A 24,814-nucleotide genomic window follows, 5' to 3' on the forward strand; every position below is an offset into this window, starting at 1 on the left:
TTTCTTCTTCAGTTGCTTTTTCTGATGTTTTGTTGGTTTTACTCCAAGCAGCAGGGGAAAAAAAAAATCACATTTAAAAGAGAAATCTATTTTTTTAGAACCCTAAGATTAATAGCTGAAATCAAAGTCAGTTTTGACACTTGAAACATCTTGTAATAACTTTTCCTTTGAAACTGCCTGCATTTCAAGAAGGGAGTGCATCTTTAATTTATTAGGATATTGCATGCATAATCTAAAATTAGGTAAATGCAGTTTAAAATAAAATCTAAGTTTTGACTTTCTGAAAAGCAACAAATAGTCTTTAGGTGACTGTTTTGTGTGGGTGCTAATGATATAATTTGCAGATGTCTGGTTTTCACAAAGTATAATGCAGTAGGTACCTCTTAAAATTAGATATATATTATTCTCTTAAGTTGTATGCCCAATACCTGAATGAACCTTTGATTTGGTGCCTACTGTGGTCAGCTCTTGCAGCCCTACCCACAGACTCAGAGATAGTAGCAGTGGTGCAGTGTGGTGCTGGAGAGCCAAAGGGGTTGATGAAATTTGACCACTTTGAATGAGGGGGCTAAAAAGGAGGAGGGATGTGGACCAGATGGCCTTCAGAGGTCCCTTTTAACATAAGTTATTGTATGATAATGTGGATCAGTGGCTTTCTGATGTGGGTATCACAACTGGGATGGAGGGCTGGCAGGGAGTACTTATGGCTTGTATAGGAAGGTTAGATATATTATACTCTCCTTTTATACACTTGCTAAGTTCTTTCCAGCAAAATCTGCCTGCTGTCTGGATTTGTGCAGCTGAACAATGACCCCATAAACAGCAAGAGGAAACAAAAAACCTCACCCTATAAGAATTTGCACTGTCTATTGTTTATCAGGGCTGATCTCCATTTAGATCTGGATGCTAAAGGTTTTTTTTGTTGTTGTTGTTGTTTTGTTTTGTTGGTTTGTGTGTGTATCCATCTTTATTGAAATTCATATTGTTTGTAAATCAGATGCAGACCTATATAGAGATATCTTTGTGCTTTTTAGTCATCATCTACCTGACGTTAACTGGGAACAGACTGCTATTTCTGGACTGAGAATACTATGAGTTGTGGAAGAATTGTGATTGATTTTTCTAGGATGAAGAATCATTGAAATTGCAGGCTTTGAATTATTTAGATATCATACATTTGTACATATTTTCCAAATTTTGTCACATTTTGGGCCAAAAGCAGCTACAGAGTTGCTCTGTACTTTGTGCCCAAACACATGTTCATGCATGTACTCCCCACACATAAGTGGGAGTCATTTAATCTCATTTAATCCACTTAAATTTGATATTGATATGCAATTAAACTTATATTTTAGATTACTTCTGTCCAATCTGAAGAGAGACTGGCACTTTCAGGAGGTGGTTTCACTTGTATTTTAGACATCTGTCTTAGGAATGGAAGAAATGGTCCTCTGCACTGACTATAGAGGGACCTTAGATAAGATCCCTTTATTAAAATGATTTGGGTAGGGTGAGGCAAATCACATTAACAGGTTAGTGTATTGATTTCTATCCCATTCTGCATTCTCAGACAAAGAATCTGGAGACCATCTAATACAGTAAAGATTATTTTAAACATATAAGAGCTTCATTTCTGTAAAGAAGTTATATTTAGATTACTTGCTAAGTGAAGAGTAATCATTCACCAATAAGAAAATGATGAGCAGTTGACAAGTTTGTCAGAAGAATCCAAGCTATTGAGTTACAGTTAATCTCCAGAGGAATTTTGCTGAAGTTAAGGAAATTTTACCACAGATGTGCTTGATCCCAGGATCCTTAATGGTGGTAACATTAATTCAGATGAATGGTGAAAAATACACATTTAAGCAAGAAAGCGCTCTCTTGGTGTCTCCATTTGAGGATCTATGCCTGGAGTTTGTTCTTGGAAGAACAAGAAACTCACCGTGATGTGTATGCATGTTACTGCAAAGGTTTTGTACTGATAGGTACCCTAAAATACTTTAAAAAGATGTATTAATGCACTATACCATGAGACATACATCTATAACTGTCTCAAGTGAGGAACCTTGGTTTTTAATTTATATGCTATTTGGTGTTAGAAATGTCTTTGTGCTTTGCATTCTGTGGGAGATCGCATTATCACAGCAGAACTACAGTTTTGCGTAAAAGCTTTTGCTAGCCATTCCTTCAAATACACAGCTAATTGGGTTCTCTTGGGTTTATTTGAGATGAATGAAAATACTGTTATTAGTAAAAAGGATCTTTATGTCACTAGTCCTTAGCTGATATTTTTGAGTTTTATGAATGTTTCAGTGAGCTATGGTTGAAGGAAAGGAAAGTGTTTCCTGGCTTGGTGTCTGAGAGCTTAATCTAGGTGCCACCAGAACCATGTCTCAGGAAACTAAAAAGGATTCTTTGTGGGTTTCTTTGTGTTTTCTTGTAGCTTGAAAGCCACAAGAAAATGCAAATGCTTCAAAGGAAATCAGCCTCTTAACACCCCCTCCCCCCGTCAATAAAATTATCTCCTAATAGAATTTGTAGTCCAGCTGAGTTGTATTATAGACCTCTCTGTTTCTCCTGATATCTACATCAATTATCAAACTTCTCATATTAGACACTTGCCTTGGAGCTTAACATTTAGTAAGCTCCATGCTTTTTTTCCTTCTTCCTCATCTCTAAAAAAGAGACCTTACCTCCCAGTCTAGTTCTCTTGAATCCATAGTTACAGAAGAGACAATCAGAAGCTAGATGGATTTTTGACTGCTGAGGATTTTCAAACTTGCGTTCTAGATTCTTCTGAGCAAGGTTTGACAAGATGCCTCTTTGGTGAAGAAGGCAGAACAGACTGTTGCTTTACTTTGTTTTGTTTCAGAATGGAAAGATAAAACTAAAGAAGTATAAGAAGGAACACTCAAGCGATGAAATCTTAGATGATAACTTCTTATCACCTGCTAATTAGAAGGGGAGAGAGGGAGGGATTCTGTCATTTGTGTAATTGTAGACTAAGCTGTAAAACCCCAAATTTGTCAGTAAATAAGAATATAATTTACTTTTACTACAAGTGCAAGATTGTGTCTTTTATTAAAAAAAAAACAAACAACAACACAACACAAACACCTGCCCCCAGGAAAAAAAAGCCCCAAAGCAAAAAACCACCATCCCAACCACCTGTATAGTGTTCCTTGAAAACCATACCGTTTTCAACATAGAAGTAAGGGAAATGGTAGAAATTTGTATCTCTGCCTAGATCTTTTGCATGTCTAAGTGCATATGGAGGAAAGATCTTATTAGGAAGCAAGGGGTTTCCAACATACTCTGAAACAAGGTATTTTTGCATTAAGAGAACTATATATGTGGTGATTTTAAGAGAAGAGTTGTCCCATGATTTATTCCAGTGTTGATAGGGAATTATTATTGCTTGTGTTCTTGTTGTGCCTTATTCACAAGCCAGGAATCCGTTGTGCTGAATGTTCTACCAATATAGAATGAAAGTCTCTCTCTTTCTCAGAAAATTCAAAATCTAAATCGTGTTGGCAACGGTATGATAATTTATCATGCAGTGTCTGTAGTTTTCAAGCATAAATATTTAACTTGGAGGTATTCAATACTTGAAGAGCAGCTTGTGCACTTGCTCTCTTCATTGAAATGGACTTGTTTTTTCACATCGCTAGTAGCTCATTACACCTTCTTATGTTAATGGAATGCAGCAAAAAACCCCTCTGTTTGGAGCAGGGAGATAAAGGAAAACAAAGATCTAGTTGCAAATGAAGCATGGCTCTTGAATAAGATTTTTTTGTTTAGATTTTAAAAAATGTTTAGTCTCAACTATGGCAAACGAACTGTCTTAAATCATGTATCTTTTATGTGTGTGTTCTGAAGCCCCAAAACAATTTACAGGAAAAATTCTTTAACTCTCTTATCTGAGCTAACAACTACACACTGAGTTTTAGTCTGACATGATGTTTAAAAGTGTATGTGTACATTATAAATTTTGTTATAGAAAAAGCCATAGTTCAGGTTGCAATCCAGCTTTCATTAGAAGTCCTATCTCTACTTACAAATTACCTCCAGAAAATTTTTCTTTTTGGAAAAAACGAGTGTCGTTTTAGCAGTTAGCTGTCAGAATTAATGTCTTGACAACTTTTTTTTAAAAAAGGCAAGTAAGGAAAAATATCCAAATTATGCTTTAAAGAAAGTGAGTTTTATGTGTGTGCAGCCCTGCATTCACTAGGGGAAATTTCCAGGGATGTCAACTGAAAATTTACTAAGTATTTCTGGAAAAGACTGTTTTCTTATACAAATAAGTGGCTTTATTTAATTTTAAGATTTTAAGTTTTGTGTATGACTAGTTATTGTCCTGGGGTACTGAAAGACTTTTAGACTTTTAGAAAAATATGTTTGCAGAGTGAGGTTTTAAAGCCAAAGAAATAGAGTTCCAGGTCAATTGGACTGAAGGCCCTTACCTTCCCTGTCGCAGAGTGACGAGTGTGCATATAGAAGTCTTACAATGTGCTGATGTAACTGTCATGATCTAAAGGTTTGAGTGAAGCAGGGTTTACTCAGAGGGGCCTCTTTTGATAGATTAACCAATGGAAGAAATACATATGCTTTCTGTACAAAGGCCTTCCTTCAAGTCAGACTTGCTTTAGACTAAGAAAAGAAACTACTTTTCACTATAAATCTTACATCATGTCTGTGATGCTGGTGAAATGTTTTTCTGGCCTGATCTAAAAGATTTAGAGTGTGGGAGGTGCTGCCACCAACCCAGGAAGTCAATAGGTGTGTTTCGTTGTCTCTATGGTTAGAAAGTGTTTTCCTAAGGTACGTGCTGAATTTTTCTTACTGCAAAAGCCATTGCTTCTGCTTATTCATTGTGAGTATGGTGACAGATATTCCCTTTCTGTTCTCTGAAATCAAGTGTACACGCACACATCTAGAAATATATGGTAATATATATATGTGTGTATATATATATATATATAAAAAAATATACACACACACTCCTAAAGACTACTGTAATACCCTCCTCCCCCTCACATCCTCAGGAGCAGCAGTCCAAGTTTGGCATTCCCATTTCTGTCACTTTGCCTCATAGCTTATGTTTTCTAGGTCTTTGGTTGGTCTCCTGGCTCTATTCTGGGCAGCCTGAACCAAGCCACATCTTTCTTGAAGTGTGGAACCTGAAACTGCCCACTGTATTTCAGCTGAAGCTCTGCCAATGCTGAGCTTAAGAGAAGGATTACTTGTAGTGTTGCATAGATATTATGCCTGTTTATATACTACATTGCAATGACTGCGTTTTCTGGGAGGAAGGCAGTATGACAATATCAACTTCTGTTGGGGGATCCAAGATAACCCCCAAGGCTTTTCTGAAAATAATTTGGGCAGGTGATTAATTTTGCTTAAATACTTTGCATTTGTGCCTGCTGAACTCCATTCTATTTTTAAGAATTTTTCTCCAATTCATGAAGTTCATTTTGAATTCAAATCCTGTCCGTCAGTGTATTTGCTCTACCTACCGGCTTCATAGTTACCTGCTCATTTAATAACTCCATTCACCAGTTCATCATCCAGACCATTAATGAAAACATTGAACAGAATTGGATCCAGGGCAGGCACTTGGGTACCTCCATGTGACACATCTTCCAATTTATACTGTGTACCAATGATAACTGCTCTCAGGCATCCACTGGTTTTGTATTCATGTCATTGCAATTTTTTCCTTGCTCATATGTCCCTAGCATCCTTGTGAAATGGTCACACAAGACCTCATAAAACTATTAATAAAGTCAGGAGACATGTTACCTACTGCTTCCATCTTACCTGTGAATTCTGTTACCCAGTTCTGGAAGGAATTAGTTTTCTTTGACACAATGTATTCATGACAGATCCATGTCTGCTGCTCTTTTTTTCCTTGTCTTCCAAGTACTTGCTGACACTTGTTTATTTTACTTATTCCAGGTTTTTTTTCTGGAGTCTGAAGTTCAACTGGATTTAAATTTCCCCCCTTCCCACTTTTTAAACTGGGGACTCCATTCACCCTTTCTCAGTCCTCTGAGATCTCTCCTGTCTTCCATGAGTTCAAACTAGCAGCTAACAGCTTTGAGATTACTTCAGAAAGCTCTTTAAATATTCTAGGATATTCTAGGGTGCAGTACCTAAGTAGCTGAAACCATGGACATTATCTAAGTACTTTCTAATTTGTTTCCCTTTTACAGTTGGAAATGATACTTGTTTTGGTTTGGGGATTAATTGTGCTAGTCACCTGCTCTTGATGGATTTTTCTTTAGTAAAAATTGATGTAAAAAGGTCATGTAACACTTAAGCCTTCTTACAATCATCTATCAAATGCTCTCCTTTTTCCATTGGTTAATAGATCAATGCTTTCCACATTCTTCCTCTTATTAACAGATCATCTCATACACTGATTTTTTTTGTGTGTTATTCTTGACGTTTCTTGTTAGGGACCTCTCACTTTGGTGTTCTGTAACTTTTTTTCCCTGTGTGCTTGAATTGGTCTTACACATGATCTTAGTAGTATGACCAGTTTCTGACTTTGTTTCCTTTCTTTCAGTGTTCAGTTAAGACATTATTTAACCAGTTTTGTCTTTTACTGTACCCATCTCTCTGCTTTGAGGGAAAATACAGTTGTGCAATAGTTTCAAGGTTTGCATTTTTAGGATTCTGTTGTTTTTAAAGTGATGGAAAAAAAGAATGGTGACGCTGTACATTGGCATAGCTCTATTTTAATTTGAAGAATTAATCTAAGCACGAATTCCTCTAAAATAAATGTATGGCTAAATAGATGGAGTCAAGAAACTCAAAAGTTGCAATTCCATTGTGTCATTAACTTGCCCACTCCTCATATAGAATAGTCATTGCTTAGTTTTGTTTTTTTTTTATGATGCTTTTGGGATAGTTAATAGGTGGGTACAGATTACAGATAGATGTTATGAGAATGCAAATAACACTTAAAGGTATTAATGATCACTGTATATTTTAACAGTGATTTTGGTGATGACCATTTTGGTAATTTAGTTGTAAGCTTACATATCAGGTATTTTGTGCAACACAATACATTTCCTGTTGTATAGCAACCTTATCTGTTGCTGTTTTAACTTAACTTTGGTTTTTGAGACCTATAGTTCTGTTGTTTCTGCATTTGAAGTAGTTCTGCAACTTTGCATTTTTGCAGAAATGAAAGTCTCTCCCAAAGACTTTGCAATCAAATTTGTTCACTTATATGGACTTTTCTGTTTAATTGCTATTGAAATGCTTAAACTCATGATCTGTAGCACAGAAATATTTGAGAGGGAAGAGTTTTGTGCACCAGCTGGACATAGTCAACAGTACAAATTCTTGCTACAGGGTGGTAGGGATTATCGGGGTGATGATGCTGTGGATCATAGTGCTTAGTGAGTTATTTCATTTGGGTGGGGGCTGAATCTCCATTTCCCAGTTCTGGTCAACTTCCAGATTAACAACAGCATAAACAAATATGATTAAAGTGATTTAGGTATCGGGGAAACTTTATTTGTAGAGAGGAAATCGAGTGAAGTATTTTTACTGCTACGTTGCAAAATGAAAGTAGCAAATCCAGTAACTGCAGTTCTCAGGTTACAGCAAAGTTTTGTGGTGGGGAGAAATGAGTGCCATAGGTGAAATTTAGCATGGTGCCTCACAAGTTCAGTATGAATTTTGTTCTGCTCACTTCTTAGGAATTAGCACTAAGCATTTAGATTATAGGGTAGAATTTCATTCTCCCTGAAATTTTGGCTATGCCATCGTGAAAATATTTTGCTCAGTTCTTGAATGTATTTTCCGTGAAGCTGTGTGAGCTTCATTCTTTAATTTAAGCTATTTCTATAAACTGCCTCTAGATCAAATAATTTGTCACTGCCATTAGTTATTTAGTACAGATAGAGTCTGCCCCCTCTGAGCTTCATAAAACAGACAGATCCTTATCAGTAATCAATATTTGTAATATTTGTTAATATAAATCTGTCATTACTGACTCATCTTTTGAAATTAATTTGGGACAAAGAGCTTTATTATGGGACTGGTGATCATAGTAGAAATAAAAGCAATGCAACCACCACAAGTTGTATCCTTAACTTTGCTGGCACATCAAAGTCAAAATGCATAGCCTTGAATCCTCATGTGAAACCTAACTAATAAGCAATACTAATGAAGAAACTTGATACATTCCCAAATTGCAGAAAAGTCTTCATTAAGATGCAGCAGCTGTTTGTTTTCAGGACCACATGGTCTAGTCAGCATGATAAGAACACAGTGGCAATGGATCAGCAAGTTTGCTTTAACTGGAAAACACACATCTTTTTCTTATCCACTCTAATGGGTCAGTATTAAAGAGGAGCTGGAGTTGGAGAATAATTAGAGTAATTTTCCATTTATTTTTCTCTCCAGCATGCCTCAGGCTGGGGAGGTCAAATAGATGCTAAAGAGAAAAACTGCATCTGGAACTAGTCTGAAAATAAATATGTATCCCATGAGTAGTGCTGTGTACAATTTGCTTAGTCTTAGAAAACTAACTAAGTTTTTCTGCCAGTTGATTGCCTGCTTCATGAGGAAATCTGCTTAGCCTGTGTGATTCTGAAAGCTCTTTTTCTTCAGTTTCAAAATCTGAGGGATGTGAATTAACTATTTCCCATTTCTTGTTTCTTTCAGTTTTCCCTTTCACATATCAGAGTCATATTACTCACCAGCTTCCTTTGGCTGGTTTGCAACTAGCAGGTTTTTCAGTGAGCAGAGACAAGCTCTAGATTTTCTTGCTATGCAATGAAACTACAACAGCCTGGAAATCTTAAGGCAATGCCTGACATAAAATAACATCCAACTCTATCATGTCCTTCATTGTGATTCCGTGAGATGAATTTGAAAATCTTGTATGCTTTCTAGGTAGACGCATATCCTGTTGCATTCTGTGTGACAATGTAATTGTATTTATTCTACTTGCTTTAATTCATTTGTAGTGCAGTCATTGCTGTGATATCTTGGCACTGCACATCCAGCTATGAAATATGCATCTTGGGTAATTATTTCTGTTCAAGAACAGTGTGCCAGTTCCTGGTTTTGAACATCTTTCATCTGATATTTTAAGGAGAGTGGAGTGTCATGTGGTCTTCTGTTTGCTTTGTCTAGCAGTCTATAGGAGCCCATCTGATCTAGTTAGTAACACCCTATTTCTATATTATTCTGAAGCTGAACACGGTCAACAGCAGACTTTGAGCTTGCTTTGAAATAAAAGGTGATCTAACTCCTTTATTGGGTTTCTACTACCTGCCCCTTTCATGTACACTCTTTCTGAAGCATAGCCTCTGAAGGGGAAACACAATCTCTTGAGTGTGTAGTGTTTTGAAACTGAAGTCTGGTTTCATAGACTGTGAAGCAATAAGATCTGTAGACTGTGAAGGAATAAGATCTGTAGATCATTTGGGCTTCCTTTTACCTGTATCTCAACATATGGGCCACAGGCAAACTCACAAGTCCACAAAAAAGATAAGTAGTCTCTTAAATCTTATATAGGACATATCTAAACAAGATGTTCTGCCTAATTAAAATTGTGACTTTGTATAAGTTTGATGTTGCACTTTTCTAACATGGCTTATATTTTCTTCTATGAAGTGTCTGTGGCAAAATTCAGTTAATCTTTCACAAATTCTCACATATCTCAATTGAAGTGTATTCCAAAGAGAAAGGGAATTGGTTTTGAAGCTTCAAAATTCACTCAGTTTGAAGTGACTGAAGTTTTGAGTCACTGAGAAAGCCTCATTGAAGAGGCAGAGGTGACTTAACTGTCTTTACTGAAACAATGGAACAATTGTACTAGCTTGAAAGGGTGACTTTCATTTTTTTGTAGCACTAAGACCTTCTAAATATCAGATACATGTGACCCGATAGATACATTCTATTATTATGATTGGGCAAAAGCATATACTCCCTCAGTTTTGGCTAAAAGAGGTGAAACTTGGGACTGCTAGGTCTTAGCATTCTTGTTTTAATACACGCTTTTTAAGTAAGTGTTACTCCATTGATTTTAATAGTTTGTCTATCCTAAAATCAGCTTATCAGGATAAGGAATCAGTTCTAGTTTCTAAATATGTGATGGTTGGCTTAAACTATCTGCACAGCATCATATAGAGCACAAAAGCCACGAACTCCGCCTTTGTGTTCCAGTTTCTGCTTCAGTGTACCTTCTAGTCAGGCTCTTCTTAGGCTTATATATATGTACTGTTTGCAGAAAGAATTAACCTTACTGTTAAAATTTCACTTTACCTTGAAGTAATCTTGAAAACTTAAGGATTTTTATGACAGGACTTGAGAATCTCATTTGGGTGCTTTGCCACATACTAAATAGCATAGTGCTGCATGTCTGTGTGATAAAGTGATGAGAACTAGCCTCACCTTTTGAGCTTTCAAACAATCCAACTTGCAAAATGTGTGGGTAAAAAAGTAAAAGAAGGACAGTTTCTTTTCTGTGAATCCCTGGAGATTGTATTGATTGGAGGCACTTCTAACAGCTCGGTGTCCATTGGGTCTTGTTGGGAGACTGTTGCAAGATGAATGATTGCATAGTAGTATTACTTCAAAATTAAGAGCTTGAATTGGAGGAACAAACTGGTCGGAAATGGATACCCTACACTTATCCTTAACCTTAGCTCTTGATTTTACTGATACTTAAGATTTTTAAAACCCCTATTTCTCTTTTTTGCTGTTTAAAAAATGTCTTCACAAATTTCTGGGTTTTTTTCCTTTCACAGGTTCCAACTATGGGAGTCCCCGTCCAGCTCATGCCAACATGAATGCCAATGCAGCTGCAGGGCTTGCCCCAGAGCACATCCCTACTCCAGGGGCAGCTCTGTCCTGGCAAGCTGCGATTGATGCTGCCAGGCAAGCCAAACTGATGGGTAGTGCTGGCAATGCAACAATATCCACAGCTAGCTCCACGCAGAGAAAACGGCAGCAGTACGGGAAACAGAAAAAACAGGGTACCACCACAGCTACACGTCCTCCCCGGGCACTGCTGTGTTTAACACTGAAAAATCCCATCCGGAGGGCATGCATCAGCATCGTCGAATGGAAATATCCTTTTTTGATGTTCTCATTTGGAAAACAGTGAATTGTGCGCATCAGGCACTATTCGTAAGTGTGAAGAAATCAATACATTAAGTTGAAAGGCACCACTGGGAATGTAAAGTACATGAGTAGTTTTTGATGTCTTAACTGAGATCATTTATGCTGGGGGGGAAAAAAGTTTAGGACTGAAGCCTTAAATTTACCCTTGTGTAAGAAACTGCTAGAAGTTTAAATGATAAAGGTTAGGGGTTGGATTCTGCGCTTTTAAAAAACACATGGCCCAGGCTGACATGGATGGGAGATATGCAAGATATCTGAGGCCAGAACTGAACTGACTTTGGGATTGACAGCAGCTGCTGTCTTTCCTTTTTTTTTTTTTTTTTTTTTTTTTTTTTGCAAGCACTTAAAGTGGTGTCACCGGTCAAACAGCTCAGGTACTTTGCATCATATGCTTTTTTGTTAAACACGTGGCATCACACTTTCTACAGTATGGAGGAAAGACTGGGACAAAAGAAGGATAAAAAAAACCCCAAATGTATGCAATAAGACCCTGAAACAGGGCTAAGGTCTGTTAATTATATTGGAATTCCACTTAAACTAATAAGGCTCACTAATGTATGGTAAGAGATACTGGTTATCTGGAAGCAGGGAAAAAGATAGACAGTTAAAGTAATCCTGCAACATGTACAAATGCAGTACAGGGCCAGATCTAGTAGTCTGAACAAGATACAGACTGTACCACAGATGATAGATGATAATAGCTAACACAGAACTGCAGAATGTAAGGGTCAGTGCTGCTTCCCTGGAAAGCCACTAAGAGTTTGGCCATTGGATTCTGCATGTGTAAGGAGCAAAGCCTTTTTAGTCACCCAAGTCTGATCAGCATAAGCTGGAATTTGAGAACTTAGTGTGAAACACAAACTGAAATAAAATACACCTTCCTTGCCTCCCCAAAGAGAAACCAAGACTAAGCCAGAACAGTAATTGTCAGTAAATCACAAGCTAATAGGGTTCTTCAGTAAATACAAAAGAAAAAACATGTTGTTAGGGATAGATAAGCATGTCAAGGGAAGGCAGTACAGAACTTGGCAGTAGTTAATATGATAAAAAATGAATGATGGCATTTAAGACAATGTGATAATATTGTTCCTTTGGGTGTCTGGTGGGATGTTACCAAGATGAAAACAGAATATGAGTATATTGGGTCTTGCTGACATGGACATATTTTTCAGATGAAGAACTTGTTAAAAATGCTCCTGTCAATTCTTAGATGTCCTTAAAGTACCTGCCTGCCTATTCCTTTCTTCTTCAGATGCTAATTTTTAATCCCCCTGATTAAGTTTGCTACTTTTTATCCCTTCTGGCATAGCTCTGATACTTTAAGCGTAAGATGATGGATGATGACTAACAGGATGAAGCTGAATATTGGTTTACTTGCCAGCACCCCAGTAAACCACATGTCTTTAGAGAAAGAGCACAGAGTGACATTTGATAAATGAATAAGATCAGCAATGAATGATGGGAATGATGCATTGTAAAACAGGATACAGCACTGCTGAGATCAAGAGAGGACAAAACAATGTGATTAAAGCAATTCAAATAAGCTGATGTTGCATTTTTTGGTTTTGTTTGGTTTTAGGTGAGTTGATGGAAATATTTTTTTTCCATCAGAACCTCTCATTGGACATGTAGTGTTTATAAATGTGAAACACTTCAATGACAAGTAACAATATCAAAGGGTTGTGATAAAGTGTAATTTTATTCTGTACTCTGACTTTTCCTAATTGCTAAAAACTACTGAGAAAAGCTTAGCTTAATTTGCTGAACCACTAAAGTCTAAGCATAGTAGATATTAAACAAATATCAAATGGTACTTCTGTGGTGTTTCTTACCCAAATACTATAGTGTTAAGAGCCTGAAGATGCAATTGAATATAAGAAAAAGTGAAATCAAGTAATTACTTTATTTTGCAAAGATTTAGCTGTGTATTTAATTTTCTGCTATGTGTGCAGTGTATTTGTAGATTTTATACCATTTTATTTTTACAGTGCAAAAAGAGACTAGAAGTAAAAGAAAATATGCATAAACAGTGCTAAGTTAGTGGATAATAATCCTGTCAAAACCAAAAAGTCTAGGAAGGAAGTGATTAAGAAAAGAAAAGCCTATGGAAATTCAGGTCTTTATGCAGTAAACACTATATATACAACTTGAGGTATCTGAGAAGTCCTGTTGATTTCACATGTAATATACTTACACTGATCTGCTCTTCTTCCTCCATATTGTCATATAACTCCTGCTATTCATAGGTTTAAGCACAGTAGTCTGGCAAGTTTGGAACCTTTTCACTCTTCCATATGTGAAATGTAGAACGTATCTGAGCATAAACAGTGGTCAGGTGCATGTATATGTTGCAGTTCAGGCTGCTGCACATCCTGATCTCCAGTTCTTTCCTGCTAAAACCTGCTGAGAACAGTAGTCTGCTGACCAAAATCATACATGCTGTGTTGACATTTGGCAGTGCTGCAAAGCCAGTCCCATGGTAGATAAATTCATGCTCAAATGCACTCTGTGGCACAGGTTATGCTTGGCATTCTCCCTGTCCTATCCTGTTCTTCATTCCCCTCCAGAGTACTGGCGAGTTACCCCAGAGCTAGTCTCAAGGATATTCTTGCAGGCAAGTAAATGCAGACAGACTATAAATCTGGTTTCTAGTCTGTTTGGAGACACTTTACAGCAATTGAGGTTAAGGAGTCCACCAAAGTAGATGAAGTACAGTGCCAGCAAATTGGTCAGTAGCAAATGCCCTTTGATTCCAATGGACAGTCAGTGGGGCATCAAGGTTGTGCAGGATTTGTTTGTTGAACATCCCAAATGTTTGGGTTTTTTTTCCCTGATAAGGTTGATACCGGGCTGAAATGCCCCTGAATTGGTGTTAGTTTCTCTGCCATAAGGAACTCTTAGTTTGCTGGTGTCCCTAATATACATGTTTGTTTTCCCCATGATGCCAAATGAAATGCAAATAAAAGTAAAAGAAATACTCCCTCAAATAATTTTAAAGCAAAACAAGGATACACGACAATTTGCAGTATGAGCACATTTTGGACAAAGCCATGATTTTTTGTCTTAACAAACTTTATCATCATTTAAACATCTTCTAACTGAATGTATGCATGTATTTCTTGGGCCCTTGCATTTAACTTTGAGATATGAGAGAGAGATTGAGAAAGGGGAAAAAAATACAACAAGAAACCCCCCCCCCAAATCTTTTGTTAAAACTATTGCAGGGTTTGTAAATGCAGATGGAAAAGAGCAAGAGAAACTAATCATAAGAGGAAAGATGACAGTCCTTCTAGAACAGGCTTCTGTTATTAAAAATAGTGCAGCCACACTTGAAGGAAAATAGGGAAAATGTGATCTAAATAAATAAAAGAAGAAAAAACTTTTAAGAAATCTGTGTTTACTCTGGCACGCGACTGGCCTACACTGCTTTTGACATATTAGGAAGATTCTTGGCTGGGACCTCCTAAAAGCACTTAAAAAGGCATATGTTTCTTTTCAGAATATAAGGGGCTTGGAATGTTTTCTTTAAACAGAATTCTTATAAATCTTTTATTATTTTTTTTTTTATTTGTGTGTGCACATTTTGGAACAATTTCCTTAACTCCATTCCTCAGACCATTTGAAATAATTATTTTACTGACTATTTTTGCCAATTGTGTGGCCTTAGCTATCTATATCCCCTTTCCAGAAGATGATTCCAATGCCACCAATTCCAATCTGGTAAGTCCTTGATGGTGTTTAGTCTTAGTATTTTGAAAGTCCTTGTAAAAAGTGACCAGAGAGACTGTTGAAGGTAGGGAACATAAATATATCCTCCAAAGATGATAACATAATAAAGTAAAAACTGTTTTTGAGTGTTATGTCTCCTATTCATGTTAGCACCTGTTTCAGTTGAGCTGGCTTTAGAAAAGAATGTTCCAAAAATTGTGTGGGTGCTGTATGTGATGTTTTGGTTAACAAATTTCTGCATGCTGCAAAAGTGCTTGGTAAGTTTTAAGCTGCAGGTATTTGTGGAAGAAATCTTTTAATCATGGATTATATGGTGTTTTTTGTCTCAAAGTGCTATTGTGAAATTGATTCTGTTCTCCTCCCAGGTGACACATGAGAACACAGCTTGATGACTAATTTCTAGAAAGTACATTAATGCTTGCATTTCAGACACACGTGTTTGGTTGAACAATATTTGTGGGTTTGTTTTTTTGGTGTGCTGTGTGGGGTTTGTTTGTTTGTTTGTTTTTCCTCCCCCTTGTTGGGGGAATATAGCTTTTCCTCTGTTAAGACTGATGCTAATGTTGGTAGTTTGGGATACATCTGTCCATATAAAAAGGCGAGAGTGTTTACTTTTGGCTTGGCATGAAGTCATAGCAAAGAATTCTGTTCAGTAAGAGAACAACACAAAACGGCTCTGGAACGCAATTCACTGAATTGGCAGAAAACATTTTTCTTCCTCTCAAATATGTGAACAAATCTCCTACTTGTCCGGTTGGATCAGGATGAAAACTTGCTTCCAGAGTTTGAGTTGGGATGCTATTTCCTGATTAAAATTTACTGAGACATAAGAAATTTTAGAGCAACAGAGGAGGAAAACAAAAGCCATACTTCCAAAGTAGGGGTAATTCGGATGGCTGACAGACATTGTAATTAAAATGATGCATGCTGTTCTTGGAAGTTAGTCATTTGATTAAATATCTCTTGAAGTTGTATAAAACAAATTGGGAACTTCAGGATTTTGCTGGAACAGTACTTCTGTGTTTAAAAACAAAACAAAAAAAGAAAAAAAAATTGTAGTGTAGTGCTCTTCCACTGCAACCCCGTAAAGAAGTTTAAAAATAGGAGGAGGAGGAGATAAGTGATTGTGAACTTTTAACTGTTTTTTATATTTACAGGATATGTGAGTTGGTCTTGTTTCTATTTTGCTGCTATCTCTTTGTTAGCTTGATTTTTAGTGTTAAACAATGATGAATTGTGGTGTGTATGTTTGAAACACTTCAGTATGGCACCTTTCAAAAATTACTATCTTTTATTAAATAAAGCAGATTCACTTGATCCTCTGGCTATAAAAGACAGTAAGTTGTTTATTGCACGTTCTGACTTGGAAGGTTGAAAAAGGAAAATGAAGCAGAGTTGAAGGTTAGAGGACTCTTAATTTGTCTTGAGTTTAATTGGGTGTGGATATTTGCCTTATTTCAGTGAGGAGACTGCTGGCTAATGCTAGGTTGGGAGTATATTCATAATTGAATGAGGTATATTGAAACTGTTCTACTATCAGAAAATATATGCACCTTGTGAGCTGTTGCTGTTCTGGATCTGTTTTCCAAGACATCTTTTGCATCATTTGGTCAACTTACCAAAACATTCATGTTATTTGTGAGTAGGATTTAAAAAAACAACAGTCAAGCCAAATTACCATCTTGGGAAAGTTTAGAAATTTTATAGCCTTTAGGATGAAGAGGCATTGTTAATTTATATAAATAGCTGTTACACAGAAGTGAGGGGAGAAGAAAGTAAAATGGGGAGTCTGCTTGACCTTACTTTGTTCTTTGGGTCTTAATGGAAAAAGTAATTAAAAATGGAAAATGGGATACTTGGTATCCCATGATGGGCTTGCACTAGTGGAATTAAGACTCTATTCTACACTATAGATCAAACCCTGGAGCTCCGACTACTCATTAGCCTTTAGTCCTGTGATTTCCTGTTAGTCCCTGTTTGTGGCTGTGGTTGTTTGGGTTTGTGTGTTTTGGGTTTTTTTCTTGTTTGTTTTCTCAGGGTGATATACATATATCTTGGCATGTATATACTGCTGTTGGGAAACAAACTTTCTGAGTATATGTCATATTCTGCATTCGAGAACTTTTCACAGAATTGTGAAGAGTTGTATGTTGTGATCAGTTAATAAAGTACTAAGCAATAGGGAGGGGAAGTGGAAGATAAGGGTGAAAAATTTTTTTAGTTGTCTTTTGGAATGGGATGAAAGAATAGATGAAACGTGGAGTTAAAGGAAAGCTATTCCAGATGGCAGGAATTGCAGAAGAGTGGGACCTTACTCTCAAAGACCCAAACTGTTCATAGAAGGGACTAGAAAGAAGCTGCGGGTAATAATAAGTTCCTATAAAAGCTCATGTATTCACTTGATTTTTTTAATTTCTCTTTTTTCTACCTGTAAGCATGTATTTTGCAATCACATTTATTTCATAGCCGTGAAGTCTAGAGTTCCAAAGGATATAATCTGAAACAGGAAAGGAGTGTGTCTGCAATGTGTGCATGCAGGCTAACAGCGTGCACAGCTGCGTGTACTGTGCAGAAGTGTGAGTCTGACTGAATGTATACAGATTCCTGCTAGCTGCCCAGAAGAAAATTTCACTTGTGTAAGAACTCGATTCATTTCCATTTTGCCGTTTAGTTTTTTAGGGGTAAAGTTACCACAGAAACTTGTACATTCCTGGTTTCCTGAGCCATCTCTAACTTCCTGAGACATGAAGAGACTATCTACAGAAAACATATGATGAATAGTAAGGGTTTTACAAGGTCTGAAAGTGATGACACAACAGTTTTCCTATAAGCTGCCACTTTTCCCTTAGGGTCCAAGTATTCCTTCTCTAAGGTTTCATCATAACTTTTCAAACAAGGCTTTCTTTGGGGGCTGAGGTAGAAAGTCAATCAGTTGTTTTCAACAAGCTAATGGAGTAGAGGGTGGTTAGAGAAGAGAAAGCAATTCTGAATTGTGAGCAGCTTCTTTCCTTTTCTCTGTAAAAGCAGAAAAATGATAGCTAAATAATATTTTGATAAGTAATTGCTCTGTATGAATTTCACAGATGTGATCAGCCATTGATCAAATAGGGTATAGTGATTGCTGTATGCCTTCCACAGAAGTCTTGAGGAGACACATGCCTCATTTGCCTGTACAAAACCAGTAACTTATAGTCATATATCCATTTTAATAAGCCTTGTCTTTAGGTGCAAGACCTATTTGATAGGATGCCACAGTAATTAGTATGGGCATTGGAACTAAATACAGAAGAGTCCAATAAATAATTCCTTCCCTTTTGTGCTAGCGAGGAATTGTGATTAGCTGTTATGTGTTACAAGTTTAGGCCAAATACCACACGGGTGTTCTGACTGGTTCTCTGCAATCTGGCTTCCTTAATAATAATAATAATTCCTATAAATCCTCAACCCATTTTATCAAGTCTAGGGATGGTAACTTGGACTGTGAAGCACTTTCATTTTTCAAATGCACATTTATACTAAACCCCAGATTTCATATTTTTTATGTTCACTGCAGTGTCTTTGTCACTGGCTTTAAGAAAAATGCCAGAACAATATAATGTGGTAATAACAAATGCTTGAAATTGGCTTCAGCATTTTTTATGTTTTACTTCTGCACTGTGTTCACTGGAAAACTATTGAACTCACACAAATGGAGGGGAGTTGTATTGGGCACAAAATTTTTTTGGTATTAATGAACTCTGCTGAGACTTTGCTTAAATGTACAAGTGAAGAAAGCTCATGCATGACCCTGTGCAAAGAACAGTTATGTGTTCTCTTGATGCAGTCAGGAAAATTGGAGCTAGTTTGAGGGGAATTAAAGTTAGTCTGCATGAGAGGCTGTAACTGATACGGAGGCTTTCTGCTTGTTATCCTGCAATTATGCATTAGAACAGAGATAACGTACATTTAGGAATAAAACTATAGGCTGCCTAAGATAGGAAGCTGAGAGGAAAATGCTTCCGTCACTTTACTGGCAATTGCAAATGGCACAAGCCTGGTCAATGTCACAGCATGGCGATAACATAATGAGGTTAAGACCAAGGTTTACAACACGTTCTGAGGAAGGCAACTCATTTGGTTGTTTATGCTTTGGATAAATAGCAGGAGAAGATTCCATGTGTTGTTTTGATAGTTCTGCTTTCCCTTCCTTGTCCTTATTACAGGAAGGAAATCCAGTTGTACACTAGTTAAATTTAAAAAAAGATCTCTTGTGTTTATATATGAGCTTATAATGGGATGTCACCTTCAGACTAATTTGTTAAACCTGAAACAGGACCCTGTGGAAGGAAAGATGGGATTTCTGCTTGCTTGTCAGTGCTTGTGCCAGCCAGTGTTTGTGGGAATGCCTGCCTACAGAAAAGGGGCTTGCCTTTCAAAGGGCGGGTTGTCTTTCAGGAAGGTATGGCTGCTTTATTAACTGGTGATTATGGTAGTACCCAGTTGAGCAGGTGATTCCTGTTCAGAAAAGAAGAACATGTTTTTAATCTTTTTGCATTTGCAGCAGACTGACACAATAGGTGTGGATGTGGTTATATATATTACATTTCTGATATTGGTATAATAAACTTCAGCTTTTTTTTTTTTATACCAGAGAATTCTGGAGTCAGCATATTGAGCAGTCTCTCAGGTTTTCTTGTGCAAAGTCAGAAAGCGTCAGAGAGCAAAGTGAGGGTGAAGGGGTCAGGAAAAGAAAGGATGACTTTTCTGGATAAGGAAGAATACTGCGCAAAAGCTTTTGGATCTCTTGTGTCATTGCTATTGTCCTCTTGTGTGACAGTTCCCAACTAGTAAGTGAATACAGTGATGAGATATGCTAACATTAAGGGTGAGGTGCAGGGTGGGATAGACTGGATACCAAGCTAATAAGCTCTGATAGGTTTATTAGCTTGGGCCTTATACCAGCATTGCTACAGCTGGGGGAAGTTATAGAATTTGAAAAGTGAGGAGTAAGGGACAGAAGCCAGAATAGAGGAGCTGAGGAGGCTGGAAAGTGACTGAAGTCAGGATGAGGAGAAGACAGGAGCTTGTTCCAAAAAATCCTTGAGGACTTTCTCCAGAAAGATTGCAAATCACTGACCTGTGTGATGCTAAGGAAGTTGAATATAATGGAATTTAGGCTCAACATTTCCCAGAAAACCCGTCTCTGGCAGAGAGAGGCTGATACTCAGGGTGGAAGAATAAGCATTGGGTTTGAGAGGAAGACATTCAAGCTTGTCTGCTGGTTCTGGTGTTGGCAAACTGTGTCACCTTGGGTGAATTGCTGTCTTGATTTTCCCTTCTGTAAAGTGGGTTGGTTACTGCTTTCACAGTAAAGGTAATTAGTCAGTGCCTTTCACCATGCAGACAATTACAAGCGATGCTGTAGAAATGACTGTCAAGAAAAGAATAAAATCTGTAGCAACCAATTTGAAGCCAGTGGTCAACTGAACAAGAAGGGTAAAAAGTAGGGTGGAGGCCTCATTTCTTTTCACTGGTGGGGGCAGATTTTAATTTCCCAAAAGAATCACATAGGACTGCATTGTCACAATTTGCTCATGTGTGTTGAATTAATTTGAGGGGGACTCAACTTTTGATGCTTGAATTTGCAGGCTTTGTATCTTTCTTTTAACATAGCGTTATCATTTCCTAGGCTTTGTGAAGATGAAACTGCTAAAGCAGAGATTTAATGCCTGTATGTGTTGCTAGCAGGACGGAACCTGGTGGGTTCCCTGGGCAGGCCTTGGCCACTTGAGTTGTCTGGGTAATCAGCAGTGGTAAGAGGTGGTTCTCTGTGTGGACCAGGTGAAGATAGGATTGGGAAAGTTTGGTGGAGGGATTCAGAGGTGTTTGCCCACAACAGATGAATGCCAGGTTCTATTCCAGGCTCTGGAAAGGAATATACTCAAAGAACTCTTCTGTATCTTTGGAAAAAGAGCTTTTTCTGGCTCTTTCTTCCAATAACGCCTCCTTCTGAACCTCCCCTCATCTGAGCTATAGTTGTCTGAGCTATAACTCTTCCTCAGTTCTGCCTTTTCTGTTCCTTTTCTTTACTGGACTTAGAGTCCATACTTCAGCTTTCTTGTCTTTCTACCATTTCATTAGCAGTTTTCTGTCCTGCACAGGTCTTGCTGTTGAATCTCAATCAAATTCCAGCCTTCTGCTTCCCTCTATACCAGTGGTCCCAGTGTCTTCACCCAGTCCGTACTTTTTGTTGGTTACCATGTCTTGATCTGCTCTAGGATCTCTTACGTCTGCATGTCCCCATTTTTTGTTGCTTTTTTTAACTCATTATCTTTGCTTTACCAAGTAATTTTTCTCCTTCCAGTCCAGCTTCCATCAGAACTGTCCCTTTTTCTTTCCCTTTTTCTTTCACTTTTTCCTCCTAGCTGCGGTCTCCCCTCCATAGTGGTTTCATATGTTACTCACCTTTTTTTTTCTCATTTGATCTCAGTGCTGTTGTCTCTCATCTTTGGCTCCCTGACCACTTCTCTTGTTAATTCTAATCTTAAATTGCTTTCTGCTCCTAAACCTGGTCTCTGTAACCAAGCTATCCCAGTGCTCCTTCCAGCAGCTTCTTTCTTACTTTCCAACTCCATTCTCAACAAATTGGTCTCCCAGTCTGAGCATGTCCCTGGTTTGGCCTTTTGCTTTTGAATTCAGTAGTGTTCTTCCCAATGATGTCTGCACGCCAGTGGTAGAAATACTGAGAGAACAGCCCCAACTCGAAGTTCAGTTGCTTTATTCCAGCATGATTCAGACCAGCTGAGAACAGTTATTACATGGGTCCTTGAAAGCCCTTGTAGCCCTTGCTCAGCTCTGTGGATGTGACACATACATTCTGGTCTGCAGAAGCTGTAAGATGCCTGATTAGTGTTTGTAATGACAGTTTGGGTGTTAAGTCTTAGCAAGTCTCTGTAAAGCCTGTGCAGATGGAGGTTTTTAAAAGCCAATATGGCCAAACTTAAGTGGGTAGGCGAGGCAAAAGATGCAGCCCTGACACGAAGGCCATTAATTTGGCAGTTCGTATGACTTTGTTGCAAAGAATATGATCACTAAAGAAAATAGTTGCTGAGATTTATTTTTTTTTTAAACTGCGATAAATCAATGGATATTGTAAACTTTTTTGTCTGAAATAGTGCACAAATATTCAGCCTGAGACAGAAAACAGCCTGGAAAACTGTAGCATTAAGTGGTAAAATCACAATTAAAAGCAGCTGAAAACAGTACCTTAATAATGGAATCTGTTGGGTAGCTTTAACAGAAGTAGTGCTAGAGATTCACCTCCATTAATATCTTCCATATTAAAATGTAACATGGTAACTGAATCAGTGAGATATTGAAAAGTGGCATAATAGGCTTTCAGAATTAAATAATGAATTATATATAATGCTGTAATGATATCAAGTACATTTACATTATGCAGTCTATAATGTAGTAAAGAGAAGAGGATTAAGAGATACAGACCAAGGGGAAAAAGCAGGTTTCAGAATAGGACTTGTGCCTTTGAGGCAAAATTCAACTGTTCAACAAGGGCTGTCCTGGTTTGGAGGAGCTGCAGAGGAAGGACCTTTGTTCAAACAGCTACAAGATTGATAGAAGAAATGGATACTCCTATTTGCTTACAGTAGGACTGTAGGTGTAAATTGTGTAAGTAGGACTGTAAGTATAAGTTGTGGGAAAAAAAAAAAATTCTCTTACACAAACTAGTCCACATCCATGAAACAGTAACTTGAAATTTACAGGTTGTATGTTTCTGTGTAAGTGACTTTGAAATTTTAACTATATATTTTGGTTCTGATTGATGGTAACTTTATTGGTTTAGTCCAAACATTAAGCCATTTATCCCATTTCTTTAGACAGCTCTGATTACCTTTTTCCCTTTCTTTATGTGTAAGCTTTCTAAATCTCTGACTTATCAAGTGTGTTTTAGATTTTTTTTTTTTCAGGTGGTAATCATTCTTTTTTACCAAACTTTCACTGTAGGATGCCTTCCTCCACTCTTCTCCCCGCCCCCCCTTTCAGGAAAGACAGGAAAAATGTGGAAGCAGGCCAAATAAGAGATTTTTAAGTACTGTTGTTTTCACTGTAGTCTAATTCCTGCCCCTGCAAAAGTAACAGTCTTTTAAAAGCAGTGGAAATTTCCAAAATAACAGGTACTTTTTGTATTGTCTTTTTGGTACAAGTAACTTTATCCCTCTGTAAGTCTGTGGCATGTTAGACTTCTGTTCGTGAGTTTATTGGAATCCTTTTAATGATAGGAAATAAGCATCCCTATCTAGAAATTCAACAGATGGTTTTACATATTATCTTTAGATTCCTTTATGTATAGTTTGTATTATACCACATTCTCGGGTTTTCAGTCAGGCAAACTTCCCATTGACTTCACTGGTGTTTACTTTCCTGTCACCCAAATCCATCCACTAATTTAGCGCATGCTACTGACAAACAATTGTTGGAACATTGGGCTTTACTGACAAAATCATTGACTCTAAAGACAATACTCCTTGTACTTGTGCAAACTAGAAAAAAACCCAACAACTTTTCATAGTTCCCTTAGAAATAAAAGAATGGATGTGCTGCTTGCCAAGGCATAGAATTGCCAGAAGGGAAGATTGTTTTGTATGTTCATCAAAGTTTTGACTGGCTATTCCTCTCGAGGACAACTCCTATTTTTTCCCTTGTTTTCTAACTCCTAAAACATGAGGTTCCGTATGTCATACCAGCTCTTCAGTCCTCCTGGCTGGATGACAAACAGCCTGTACTTCAAAGCAAGCTAAGACCATCCTTGAATTTTGCTTCTGAGAAATGCTGGACAACTTATAAATGAGTTTGTCTACAACCTCATGGAACAAAATCACTTTTCTTCTTAGCATTGATGAGCATAGGCTCTTCATTGTTATTGTATATTTCTCTATTAAGAATATGACATTGGAAGTCCAGTTAGGGCAAGACTTCTGGTAAGCAGCAGGAGATATTCATTAACATCTCTTCAGTACGTTGCATTTCTGGCAGATGCTGGGAAGTTGGTGCAGCAGGTTATCTCCTTAAGACCTTCTTAGCAAGTTCTGTTTCACCTAAGCCTAGACAAGGGAGCTGGACCATCCTTGGACTGCAGTATTTTTATAAAATTTTGCTATAACCTTAATAACCTGTAATGGTCTGTGGGACACTAGGGAATGCATATTTTGCTTGGTTGAAGCAATGTTTAATGGTGTATACCTGTAGAGTTTTATACATGCATGATATAAATTGGTGTCTTGATGCTCATAGTGAGCTTATCCATGCAGACCCTAGGCTCTAATGCAGAACACCTGGCCAAAGGAGCATACCCACTCTTTGAAAACTGTTACCTTCCTGTGATTGCTGGTAGTACAGTTTCTTTACAGTCTCTTTAACAGTGGTGTCAACACCTTTAGCCCCATGCACTGAATTTGGCAATGGCAGGAGCAAGATGCCCAGCTCCCACAGTCTAAGCTTTTCAGAAGTGGCATGTATGTGGTTCCCCAGCTAGCTGCGTTGGCAAGTGTGCAACTGTTTTTCAGGCTGTCCTGATAAACTTGCATTGATTGAGAGTTTGGGGGTTTGGAATTCTTCCTCTTCTGCTGGCTTGCTATTGTCTGTTGCTTGTAAAATTTATATTTAGGTAGCTTATATTAGAAACTGAAGCAATCATCTTTTGCATATGATTATCTTCATCTGGTATGTTTAAATGTTTTTCTAGTTAGCAATAAATGTGCTTAATCTCTTACTATTACTCTATGATCTGAAGCATTTTAAAATGTTTTAGTTCTATTACATACCCTCAAATATAAAACCTCACACAAAAGTGGAACTTGCGTGTTATTTTATTGTTGTTGTTATTATTTTTATGCATTGAAAACCACTTACAGTGCTGTTATCCTTGTGTGGC

At 37.5% G+C, this 24,814-nt stretch overlaps 1 protein-coding gene across 12 annotated transcripts in view; it reads left to right on the plus strand.

Annotated features, from left to right (window-relative positions):
- The window catches only part of CACNA1C (calcium voltage-gated channel subunit alpha1 C), a 490,124-nt gene that overhangs the window by 63,044 nt on the left and 402,266 nt on the right, over positions 1-24,814 (plus strand). For all 12 annotated transcript variants that reach the window (XM_075051200.1, XM_075051188.1, XM_075051198.1 and 9 more), the window contains exons 2-3: positions 10,782-11,103; positions 14,772-14,877. In XM_075051200.1, coding sequence (XP_074907301.1) covers positions 10,782-11,103; positions 14,772-14,877 — 428 coding nt within the window. The remainder of the gene's footprint in view (positions 1-10,781; positions 11,104-14,771; positions 14,878-24,814) is intronic.

Source organism: Buteo buteo, chromosome 19 (genome assembly GCF_964188355.1).
Source record: "Buteo buteo chromosome 19, bButBut1.hap1.1, whole genome shotgun sequence".
Lineage (NCBI taxonomy): Eukaryota > Metazoa > Chordata > Aves > Accipitriformes > Accipitridae > Buteo > Buteo buteo.